This window comes from Petromyzon marinus, unplaced genomic scaffold (assembly GCF_048934315.1).
Source record: "Petromyzon marinus isolate PM22_M1 ecotype Great Lakes invasive population unplaced genomic scaffold, UKy_Petmar_22M1.pri1.0 PM_Scaffold_70, whole genome shotgun sequence".
Classification (NCBI taxonomy): Eukaryota; Metazoa; Chordata; class Hyperoartia; order Petromyzontiformes; family Petromyzontidae; genus Petromyzon; species Petromyzon marinus.
In genome coordinates, this window is record NW_027423678.1 from 315,361 (window position 1) to 328,071 (window position 12,711).

The 12,711-nt window shown below is 53.1% G+C and overlaps 1 protein-coding gene across 1 annotated transcript in view; it reads left to right on the top strand.

Moving 5' to 3' along the window:
• Positions 1-12,711, top strand: part of LOC116958403 (uncharacterized) — a 103,636-nt gene extending 90,925 nt beyond the window's left edge. The window contains exon 11 of the mRNA XM_076064777.1: positions 7,190-12,711. Within this exon, the coding sequence (XP_075920892.1) occupies positions 7,190-7,293 (104 nt within the window). The 3' untranslated portion in view covers positions 7,294-12,711. The remainder of the gene's footprint in view (positions 1-7,189) is intronic.

The window sequence follows — 12,711 nt, forward strand, 5'->3', positions numbered from 1 at the left end:
CCCTGTATGTGTGCGTGGGTAGACTCCTACTAACTGTCTCTCCCCTGTGTGTGCGTGGGTAGACTCCTACTAACTGTGTCTCTCCCCCTGTGTGTGCGTGGGTAGACTCCTACTAACTGTCTCTCTCCCCCTGTATGTGCGTGGGTAGACTCCTACTAACTGTGTCTCCCCTGTGTGTGCGTGGGTAAACTCCTACTAACTGTCTCTCCCCTGTGTGTGTGTGGGTAGACTCCTACTAACTGTGTCTCCCCTGTGTGTGCGTGGGTAGACTCCTACTAACTGTGTCTCTCCCCTGTGTGTGCGTGGGTAGACTCCTACTAACTGTGTCTCTCCCCTGTGTGTGCGTGGGTAGACTCCTACTAACTGTGTCTCTCCCCTGTGTGTGCGTGGGTAGACTCCTACTAACTGCGTCTCTCCCCTGTGTGTGTGCGTGGGTAGACTCCTACTAACTGTCTCTCTCCCCCTGTGTGTGCGTGGGTAGACTCCTACTAACTGTGTCTCTCCCCTGTGTGTGCGTGGGTAGACTCCTACTAACTGTCTCCCCCCTGTGTGTGTGCGTGAGTAGACTCCTACTAACTGTGTCTCTCCCCTGTGTGTGCGTGGGTAGACTCCTACTAACTGTGTCTCCCCTGTGTGTTAGACTCCTACTAACTGTCTCTCTCCCCTGTGTGTGTGCGTGGGTAGACTCCTACTAACTGTCTCTCCCCTGTGTGTGCGTGGGTAGACTCCTACTAACTGTCTCTCCCCAATGTGTGCGTGGGTAGACTCCTACTAACTGTGTCTCTCCTGTGTGTGCGTGGGTAGACTCCTACTAACTGTGTCTCTCCCCTGTGTGCGTGGGTAGACTCCTACTAACTGTGTCTCCCCTGTGTGTGCGTGGGTAGACTCCTACTAACTGTGTCTCTCCCCTGTGTGTGCGTGGGTAGACTCCTACTAACTGTGTCTCCCCCCTGTGTGTGTGCGTGGGTAGACTCCTACTAACTGTATCTCTCCCCTGTGTGTGCGTGGGTAGACTCCTACTAACTGTGTCTCCCCCCTGTGTGTGTGCGTGGGTAGACTCCTACTAACTGTGTCTCCCCCCTGTGTGTGTGCGTGGGTAGACTCCTACTAACTGTGTCTCTCCTCTGTGTGTGCGTGGGTAGACTCCTACTAACTGTGTCTCCCCCCTGTGTGTGCGTGGGTAGGCTCCTACTAACTGTGTCTCTCCCCTGTGTGTGCGTGGGTAGACTCCTACTAACTGTCTCTCTCCCCCTGTATGTGCGTGGGTAGACTCCTACTAACTGTGTCTCTCCCCTGTATGTGCGTGGGTAGACTCCTACTAACTGTCTCTCCCCTGTGTGTGCGTGGGTAGACTCCTACTAACTGTCTCTCCCCTGTGTGTGCGTGGGTAGACTCCTACTAACTGTGTCTCTCCCCTGTGTGTGCGTGGGTAGACTCCTACTGTGTCTCTCCCCCTGTGTGTGTGCGTGGGTAGACTCCTACTAACTGTGTCTCCCCTGTGTGTTAGACTCCTACTAACTGTGTCTCTCCCCTATGTGTGTGAGTGGGTAGACTCCTACTAACTGTGTCTCTCCCCTGTGTGTGCGTGGGTAGACTCCTACTGTGTCTTTACACCTGTGTGTGCGTGGGTTGACTCCTACTAACTGTGTCTCTCCCCTGTGTGTGTGCGTGGGTAAACTCCTACTGTGTCTCTCCCCTGTGTGTGTGCGTGGGTAGACTCCTACTAACTGTGTCTCCCCTGTGTGTGCGTGGGTAGACTCCTACTAACTGTGTCTCTCCCCTGTGTGCGTGGGTAGACTCCTACTAACTGTGTCTCCCCCCTGTGTGTGTGCGTGGGTAGACTCCTACTAACTGTGTCTCCCCCCTGTGTGTGCGTGGGTAGGCTCCTACTAACTGTGTCTCTCCCCTGTGTGTGCGTGGGTAGACTCCTACTAACTGTCTCTCTCCCCCTGTATGTGCGTGGGTAGACTCCTATTAACTGTGTCTCTCCCCTGTGTGTGCGTGGGTAGACTCCTACTAACTGTCTCTCCCCTGTGTGTGCGTGGGTAGACTCCTACTAACTGTCTCTCCCCTGTGTGTGCGTGGGTAGACTCCTACTAACTGTGTCTCTCCCCTGTGTGTGCGTGGGTAGACTCCTACTAACTGTGTCCCTCCCCCTGTGTGTGCGTGGGTAGACTCCTACTAACTGTGTCTCTCTCCTGTGTGTGTGTGGGTAGACTCCTACTAACTGTGTCTCTCCCCTGTGTGTGTGTGTGTAGACTCCTACTAACTGTGTCTCTCCTCTGTGTGTGCGTGGGTAGACTCCTACTAACTGTGTCTCTCCCCCTGTGTGTGTGCGTGGGTAGACTCCTACTAACTGTGTCTCCCCTGTGTGTTAGACTCCTACTAACTGTGTCTCTCCCCTGTGTGTGCGTGGGTAGACTCCTACTAACTGTGTCTCCCCCCTGTGTGTGTGCGTGGGTAGACTCCTACTGTCTCTCCCCTGTGTGTGTGCGTGGGTAGACTCCTACTAACTGTGTCTCTCCCCTGTGTGTGTGCGCGGGTAGACTCCTACTAGCTGTGTCTCTCCCCCTGTGTGTGTGCGTGGGTAGACTCCTACTAACTGTCTGTCCCCTGTGTGTGCGTGGGTAGACTCCTACTAACTGTGTCTCTCCCCTTTGTGTGCGTGGGTAGACTCCTACTAACTGTGTCTCTCCCCCCTGTGTGTGTGTGGGTAGACTCCTACTAACTGTGTCTCCCCTGTGTGTTAGACTCCTACTAACTGTGTTTCCCCTGTGTTAGACTCCTACTAACTGTGTCTCCCCCCTGTGTGTGTGCGTGGGTAGACTCCTACTAACTGTCTCTCTCCCCCTGTATGTGTGCGTGGGTAGACTCCTACTAACTGTCTCTCCCCTGTGTGTGCGTGGGTAGACTCCTACTAACTGTGTCTCTCCCCCTGTGTGTGCGTGGGTAGACTCCTACTAACTGTCTCTCTCCCCCTGTATGTGCGTGGGTAGACTCCTACTAACTGTGTCTCCCCTGTGTGTGCGTGGGTAAACTCCTACTAACTGTCTCTCCCCTGTGTGTGTGTGGGTAGACTCCTACTAACTGTGTCTCCCCTGTGTGTGCGTGGGTAGACTCCTACTAACTGTGTCTCTCCCCTGTGTGTGCGTGGGTAGACTCCTACTAACTGTGTCTCTCCCCCCTGTGTGTGTGCGTGGGTAGACTCCTACTAACTGTGTCTCCCCTGTGTGTGCGTGGGTAGACTCCTACTAACTGTGTCTCCCCTGTGTGTGCGTGGGTAAACTCCTATTAACTGTCTCTCCCCTGTGTGTGTGTGTGTGGGTAGACTCCTACTAACTGTGTCTCCCCTGTGTGTGCGTGGGTAGACTCCTACTAACTGTGTCTCCCCTGTGTGTGCGTGGGTAGACTCCTACTAACTGTGTCTCCCCTGTGTGTGCGTGGGTAGACTCCTACTGTGTCTCCCCCCTGTGTGTGTGCGTGGGTAGACTCCTACTAACTGTCTCCCCCCTGTGTGTGTGCGTGGGTAGACTCCTACTAACTGTCTCTCTCCCCCTGTATGTGTGCGTGGGTAGACTCCTACTAACTGTGTCTCCCCCCTGTGTGTGTGCGTGGGTAGACTCCTACTAACTGTCTCTCTCCCCTGTGTGTGCGTGGGTAGACTCCTACTAACTGTCTCTCCCCTGTGTGTGCGTGGGTAGACTCCTACTGTCTCTCCCCTGTGTGTGTGCGTGGGTAGACTCCTACTAACTGTGTCTCTCCCCTGTGTGTGTGCGCGGGTAGACTCCTACTAGCTGTGTCTCTCCCCCTGTGTGTGTGCGTGGGTAGACTCCTACTAACTGTCTCTCCCCTGTGTGTGCGTGGGTAGACTCCTACTAACTGTGTCTCTCCCCTGTGTGTGCGTGGGTAGACTCCTACTAACTGTGTCTCTCCCCCCTGTGTGTGTGTGGGTAGACTCCTACTAACTGTGTCTCCCCTGTGTGTTAGACTCCTACTAACTGTGTTTCCCCTGTGTTAGACTCCTACTAACTGTGTCTCCCCCCTGTGTGTGTGCGTGGGTAGACTCCTACTAACTGTCTCTCTCCCCCTGTATGTGTGCGTGGGTAGACTCCTACTAACTGTCTCTCCCCTGTGTGTGCGTGGGTAGACTCCTACTAACTGTGTCTCTCCCCCTGTGTGTGCGTGGGTAGACTCCTACTAACTGTCTCTCTCCCCCTGTATGTGCGTGGGTAGACTCCTACTAACTGTGTCTCCCCTGTGTGTGCGTGGGTAAACTCCTACTAACTGTCTCTCCCCTGTGTGTGTGTGGGTAGACTCCTACTAACTGTGTCTCCCCTGTGTGTGCGTGGGTAGACTCCTACTAACTGTGTCTCTCCCCTGTGTGTGCGTGGGTAGACTCCTACTAACTGTGTCTCTCCCCCCTGTGTGTGTGCGTGGGTAGACTCCTACTAACTGTGTCTCCCCTGTGTGTGCGTGGGTAGACTCCTACTAACTGTGTCTCCCCTGTGTGTGCGTGGGTAAACTCCTATTAACTGTCTCTCCCCTGTGTGTGTGTGTGTGGGTAGACTCCTACTAACTGTGTCTCCCCTGTGTGTGCGTGGGTAGACTCCTACTAACTGTGTCTCCCCTGTGTGTGCGTGGGTAGACTCCTACTAACTGTGTCTCCCCTGTGTGTGCGTGGGTAGACTCCTACTGTGTCTCCCCCCTGTGTGTGTGCGTGGGTAGACTCCTACTAACTGTCTCCCCCCTGTGTGTGTGCGTGGGTAGACTCCTACTAACTGTCTCTCTCCCCCTGTATGTGTGCGTGGGTAGACTCCTACTAACTGTGTCTCCCCCCTGTGTGTGTGCGTGGGTAGACTCCTACTAACTGTCTCTCTCCCCCTGTATGTGTGCGTGGGTAGACTCCTACTAACTGTCTCTCCCCTGTGTGTGCGTGGGTAGACTCCTACTAACTGTGTCTCTCCCCCTGTGTGTGCGTGGGTAGACTCCTACTAACTGTCTCTCTCCCCCTGTATGTGTGCGTGGGTAGACTCCTACTAACTGTGTCTCCCCCCTGTGTGTGTGTGTGGGTAGACTCCTACTAACTGTGTCTCTCCCCTGTGTGTGTGCGTGGGTAGACTCCTACTTACTGTGTCTCTCACCTGTGTGTGCGTGGGTAGACTCCTACTAACTGTGTCTCTCCCCTGTATGTGTGCGTGGGTAGACTCCTACTAACTGTGTCTCTCCCCTGTGTGTGTGCGTGGGTAGACTCCTACTAACTGTGTCTCCCCCCTGTGTGTGTGCGTGGGTAGACTCCTACTAACTGTGTCTCTCCCCTGTATGTGTGCGTGGGTAGACTCCTACTAACTGTGTCTCTCCCCTGTGTGTGTGCGTGGGTAGACTCCTACTAACTGTGTCTCTCCCCTGTGTGTGTGCGTGGGTAGACTCCTACTAACTGTGTCTCTCCCCTGTGTGTGTGCGTGGGTAGACTCCTACTAACTGTGTCTCTCCCCTGTGTGTGTGCGTGGGTAGACTCCTACTAACTGTGTCTCCCCTGTGTGTTAGACTCCTACTAACTGTGTCTCTCCCCCTGTGTGTGTGCGTGGGTAGACTCCTACTAACTGTGTCTCTCCCCTGTGTGTGTGCGTGGGTAGACTCCTACTAACTGTCTCTCTCCCCCTGTATGTGTGCGTGGGTAGACTCCTACTAACTGTGTCTCCCCTGTGTGTTAGACTCCTACTAACTGTGTCTCCCCTGTGTGTGCGTGGTTAGACTCCTACTAACTGTCTCTCCCCTGTGTGTGTGCGTGGGTAGACTCCTACTAGCTGTGTCTCTCCCCCTGTGTGTGCGTGGGTAGACTCCTACTAACTGTCTCTCTCCCCCTGTATGTGCGTGGGTAGACTCCTACTAACTGTCTCTCCTGTGTGTGTGTGCGGGGGTAGACTCCTACTAACTGTGTCTCCCCTGTGTGTTAGACTCCTACTAACTGTGTCTCCCCTGTGTGTGCGTGGGTAGACTCCTACTAACTGTCTCTCTCCCCTGTGTGTGTGCGTGGGTAGACTCCTATTAACTGTCTCTCCCCTGTGTGTGTGCGTGGGTAGACTCCTACTAACTGTGTCTCTCCCCCTGTATGTGTGCGTGGGTAGACTCCTACTAACTGTGTCTCTCCCCCTGTGTGTGTGCGTGGGTAGACTCCTACTAACTGTCTCTCCCCTGTGTGTGCGTGGGTAGACTCCTACTAACTGTGTCTCTCCCCTGTGTGTGTGCGTGGGTAGACTCCTACTAACTGTGTCTCCCCTGTGTGTCTGCGTGGGTAGACTCCTACTAACTGTCTCTCTCCCCCTGTATGTGCGTGGGTAGACTCCTACTAACTGTGTCTCTCCCCTGTGTGTGTGCGTGGGTAGACTCCTACTAACTGTGTCTCCCCTGTGTGTGTGCGTGGGTAGACTCCTACTAACTGTCTCTCTCCCCCTGTATGTGCGTGGGTAGACTCCTACTAACTGTGTCTCTCCCCTGTGTGTGTGCGTGGGTAGACTCCTACTAACTGTGTCTCCCCTGTGTGTTAGACTCCTACTAACTGTGTCTCTCCCCTGTGTGTGTGCGTGGGTAGACTCCTACTAACTGTGTCTCCCCTGTGTGTTAGACTCCTACTAACTGTGTCTCTCCCCTGTGTGTGTGCGTGGGTAGACTCCTACTAACTGTGTCTCTCCCCTGTGTGTGTGTGTGTGTGGGTAGACTCCTACTAACTGTGTCTCTCCCCTGTGTGTGTGCGTGGGTAGACTCCTACTAACTGTGTCTCTCCCCCCTGTGTGTGTGCGTGGGTAGACTCCTACTAACTGTGTCTCCCCTGTGTGTTAGACTCCTACTAACTGTCTCTCCCCTGTGTGTGTGCGTGGGTAGACTCCTACTAGCTGTGTCTCTCCCCCTGTGTGTGTGCGTGGGTAGACTCCTACTAACTGTCTCTCTCCCCCGTGTGTGTGCGTGGGTAGACTCCTACTAACTGTGTCCCTCCCCCCTGTGTGTGTGCGTGGGTAGACTCCTACTAACTGTCTCTCTCCCCCGTGTGTGTGCGTGGGTAGACTCCTACTAACTGTGTCTCTCCCCCTGTATGTGTGCATGGGTAGACTCCTACTAACTGTGTCTCTCCCCCCTGTGTGTGTGCGTGGGTAGACTCCTACTAATTATCTCTCTTGTGTGTGTGCGTGGGTAGACTCCTACTACCGCGTAGACCTGTCCAGCCGTCGAGTGGAGCGGGCGTCTCCGCCCTACCCACGCTCCATCGCCAAGTACTGGCTCAACTGTGATGTCATGTGACCCCGCAACGCCCCCCCCGTGACGTCACAAAGGGGCGCGGACGTGACGTCACGAATGGGAGCGGATGTGACGTCGCTAAGGGGGAGGGAGAGGGGTGATGCACCACACCAACACGCCCCTCCTTCACGCCCCTTCCTCCGGCCTGTGACGTCACTTTCACGTGCATCTGCAAGACTCCGGATTGCGTCATGGACTCGTGGCTTACGCATAGCGAGTCACACAGAGAGACACGCAGAGACACACAGAGACACATAGAGAGTCACACAGAGATACGTAGAGACACATAGAGACACATAGAGACACATCGAGACACGTAGAGACACATAGAGATACGTAGAGACACATAGAGACACATAGAGAGTCACACAGAGAGACACGCAGAGACACACAGAGACACATAGAGAGTCACACAGAGATACGTAGAGACACATAGAGACACATAGAGACACATCGAGACACGTAGAGACACATAGAGATACATAGAGAGTCACACAGAGAGACACGCAGAGACACACAGAGACACATAGAGAGTCACACAGAGATACGTAGAGACACATAGAGACACATAGAGACACATAGAGAGTCAAACAGAGATACATAGAGACACATAGATACACAGGGATACGTAGAGATACATAGAGACACATAGAGAGTCACACAGAGAGACACGCAGAGACACACAGAGACACATAGAGAGTCACACAGAGATACGTAGAGACACATAGAGACACATAGAGACACATCGAGACACGTAGAGACACATAGAGATACATAGAGACACATAGAGACACATAGAGAGTCACACAGAGAGACACGCAGAGACACACAGAGACACATAGAGAGTCACACAGAGATACGTAGAGACACATAGAGACACATAGAGACACATCGAGACACGTAGAGACACATAGAGATACATAGAGAGTCACACAGAGAGACACGCAGAGACACACAGAGACACATAGAGAGTCACACAGAGATACGTAGAGACACATAGAGACACATAGAGACACATAGAGAGTCAAACAGAGATACATAGAGACACATAGATACACAGGGATACGTAGAGATACATAGAGATACATAGAGACACATAGAGAGTCACACAGAGACACGCAGAGACACACAGAGACACATAGAGAGTCACACAGAGATACGTAGAGACACATAGAGACACATAGAGACATATAGAGAGTCACACAGAGAGACACGCATAGACACACAGAGACACATAGAGAGTCACACAGAGATACGTAGAGACACATAGAGACACATAGAAACAAATAGAGACACATAGAGACACATAGAGACACGTAGAGACACATAGAGATACATAGAGACACATAGAGACACATAGAGAGACATAGTGACACGTAGAGACACATAGAGACACGTAGAGACACGCAGAGACACATAGAGACACATAGAGACACGTAGAGACACATAGAGATACATAGATACACAGAGATACGTAGAGACACATAGAGACACATAGAGAGTCACACAGAGATACGTAGATACACATAGAGACACATAGAGACACACAGAGAGACACGCAGAGACACACAGAGACACATAGAGAGTCACACAGAGATACGTAGAGACACATAGAGACACAGATACATAGAGACACGTAGAGACACATAGAGACACATAGAGATACATAGAGACACGTAGAGACACATAGAGACACATAGAGACACATATAGACACATAGAGACACACAGAGACACATAGAGAGTCACACAGAGATACGTAGAGACACATAGAGACACATAGAGACAAATAGAGACACATAGAGACACATAGAGACACATAGAGAGTCACACAGAGACACGCAGAGACACACAGAGACACATAGAGAGTCACACAGAGATACGTAGAGACACATAGAGACACATAGAGACACATAGAGACACATCGAGACACGTAGAGACACATAGAGATACATAGATACACAGAGATACGTAGAGACACATAGAGACACATAGATACACAGAGATACGTAGAGACACATAGAGACACATAGAGATACATAGAGACACATAGAGATACATAGAGACACATACAGATACGTAGAGACACATAGAGACACAGATACATAGAGACACGTAGAGACACATAGAGACACATAGAGACACATAGAGAGTCAAACAGAGATACATAGAGACACATAGATACACAGGGATACGTAGAGATACATAGAGATACATAGAGACACATAGATACATAGAGAGGCATAGAGACACATAGAGAGTCACACAGAGATACGTAGAGACACATAGAGACACGTAGAGACAGATATAGATACATAGATACACAGAGATACGTAGAGACACATAGAGACACATAGAGATACACAGAGACACATAGAGATACATAGAGACACATAGAGATACGTAGAGACACATAGAGACACAGATACATAGAGACACGTAGAGACACATAGAGACACATAGAGACACATAGAGATACATAGAGATACATAGAGACACATAGAGACACATAGAGATACATAGAGACACATAGAGACACATAGAGATACATAGAGACACATAGAGATACATAGAGACACGTAGAGACAAATAGAGACACGTAGAGACACGCAGAGACACATAGAGACACATAGAGATACATAGAGACACATAGAGACACACAGAGACACGTAGAGATACATAGAGACACATAGAGACACGTAGAGATACACAGAGACACGCAGAGATACGCAGAGACACACAGAGACACATAGAGACCCATAGAGACACATAGAGACACGTAGAGACACGCAGAGATACATAGATACACATAGATACATAGAGACGCATACAGACACATAGAGATACATAGAGACACGTAGAGATACATAGAGACACGTAGAGATACGCAGAGACACAGAGACACATAGAGATACATAGATACACGTAGAGACACAAAGAGACACATAGAGACACATAGAGACATAGAGACACGTAGAGATACATAGAGACACGTAGAGACACAGAGATACATTAGAGCACCACACTTAGTGCCATACGCAACGATAAAAACAAATCTGGCTGTTACGCCAATTCGCGTTCATTACATTGGCACACGCACAATAGTAATCACGACGATGATGATGAGATTATCCTGATCTCACTATATAGAGGAATTTTATTTGAGAACTCGTTGGCATGTGGTTAAGCCCCACCCCCTAACTCCACAAGCCCCACCCCCTAGCTCCACAAGCCCCACCCCCCCAGTCTCTTCCTGTCTAAGCCCCACCCCCTAACTCCACAAGCCCCACCCCCCCAGTCTCTCCCTGTCTAAGCCCCACCCCCTAACTCCACAAGTCCCACCCCCTCCCAAGTCTCTTCCTGTCTAAGCCCCACCCCCTTCCTCCACAAGTCCCACCCCCCCAGTCTCTCCCTGTCTAAGCCCCACCCCCTAACTCCACAAGTCCCACCCACCCCCCCAGTCTCTCCCTGTCTAAGCCCCACCCCCTACCTCCACAAGTCCCACCCACCCCAGTCTCTTCCTGTCTAAGCCCCACCCCCTAACTCCACAAGTCCCACCCCCCCAGTCTCTCCCTGTCTAAGCCCCACCCCCTACCTCCACAATTCCCACCCCCCAGTCTCTCCGTCTAAGCCCCACCCCCTAACTCCACAAGTCCCACCCCCTCCCAAGTCTCTTCCTGTCTAAGCCCCACCCCCTACCTCCACAAGTCCCACCCCCCCAGTCTCTCCCTGTCTAAGCCCCACCCTCTAACTCCACAAGTCCCACCCCCCAGTCTCTCCGTCTAAGCCCCACCCCCTAACTCCACAAGTCCCACCCCCTCCCAAGTCTCTTCCTGTCTAAGCCCCACCCCCTACCTCCACAAGTCCCACCCCCCCGTCTCTCCCTGTCTAAGCCCCACCCCCTACCTCCACAAGTCCCACCCCCCCAGTCTCTTCCTGTCTAAGCCCCACCCCCTAACTCCACAAGCCCCACCCCCTAACTCCACAAGTCCCACCCCCCCCCAGTCTTTTCCTGTCTAAGCCCAACCCCCTAACTCCACAAGTCCCACCCACCCCCCCAGTCTCTCCCTGTCTAAGCCCCACCCCCTACCTCCACAAGTCCCACCCCCTCTCCCGGTCTCTCCCTGTCTAAGCCCCTCCCCCTACCTCCACAAGTCCCACCCCCCCAGTCTCTTCCTGTCTAAGCCCCACCCCCTAACTCCACAAGTCCCACCCCCCCAGTCTCTTCATGTCTAAGCCCCTCCCCCTACCTCCACAAGTCCCACCCCCCCCAGCCTCTCCCTGTCTAAGCCCCACCCCCTAACTCCACAAGTCCCACTCCCCAGTCTCTCCCTGTCTAAGCCCCACCCCCTAACTCCACAAGCCCCACCCCCCACCAGTCTCTTCCTGTCTAAGCCCCACCCCTAACTCCACAAGCCCCACCCCCTAACTCCACAAGTCCCACCCCCCCCCAGTCTCTTCCTGTCTAAGCCCAACCCCCTAACTCCACAAGTCCCACCCCCCCACTCTCTCCCTGTCCAAGCCCCACCCCCTAACTCCACAAGTCCCACCCCCCCAGTCTCTCCCTGTCTAAGCCTCACCCCCTAACTCCACAAGTCCCACCCCCCCCAGTCTCTTCCTGTCTAAGCCCCACCCCCTACCTCCACAAGTCCCACCCCCCCAGTCTCTCCCTGTCCAAGCCCCACCCCCTACCTCCACAAGTCCCACCCCCTCTCCCGGTCTCTCCCTGTATAAGCCCCACCCCCTAACTCCACAAGTCCCACCCACCCCCCCAGTCTCTCCCTGTCTAAGCCCCACCCCCTACCTCCACAAGTCCCACCCCCCCGAGTCGCTCCCTGTCTAAGCCCCACCCCCTACCTTCACAAGTCCCACCCCCTCTCCCGGTCTCTCCCTGTCTAAGCCCCTCCCCCTACCTCCACAAGTCCCACCCCCCCAGTCTCTTCCTGTCTAAGCCCCACCCCCTAACGTCGCATCCCCTTCCTTATTAGGCTCCGCCTTTCCTTTATTTCATTTTGGCCACATGGGGACAAGTGCAGGTGGTGGGCGGGGTTAGTGGGGTAATGGGCGGGGTCAGGGGTGAGGTGGGCGGGGCCAGTGGGGGTGGTGGGCGGGGTTATTGTGGCAGTTGGCGTCGTCAGTGTCGTGTTGGGCAGTGGGCGCGGTCTGCCGAACGGGGTGGGGTGGGGTCTGAGTTCGTGGGATCGTGGGCGGGGTCAGTAGGGTGGTGGGCGGGGCCAGTAGGGTGGTGGGCGGGGCCAATGGAGCAGTGGGCGGGGTCAGGACGTGCTCAAATTTGACTATTATCGATCTTAGATCATCAGCAGCTTAGTTGGATTCGACTTTTGATTCGTTAACTCGACGCTAACGCCACGCGTGTCGGTGATTGTGATCAAACCAATAAAGGCTCTTGCGTTACATTCCA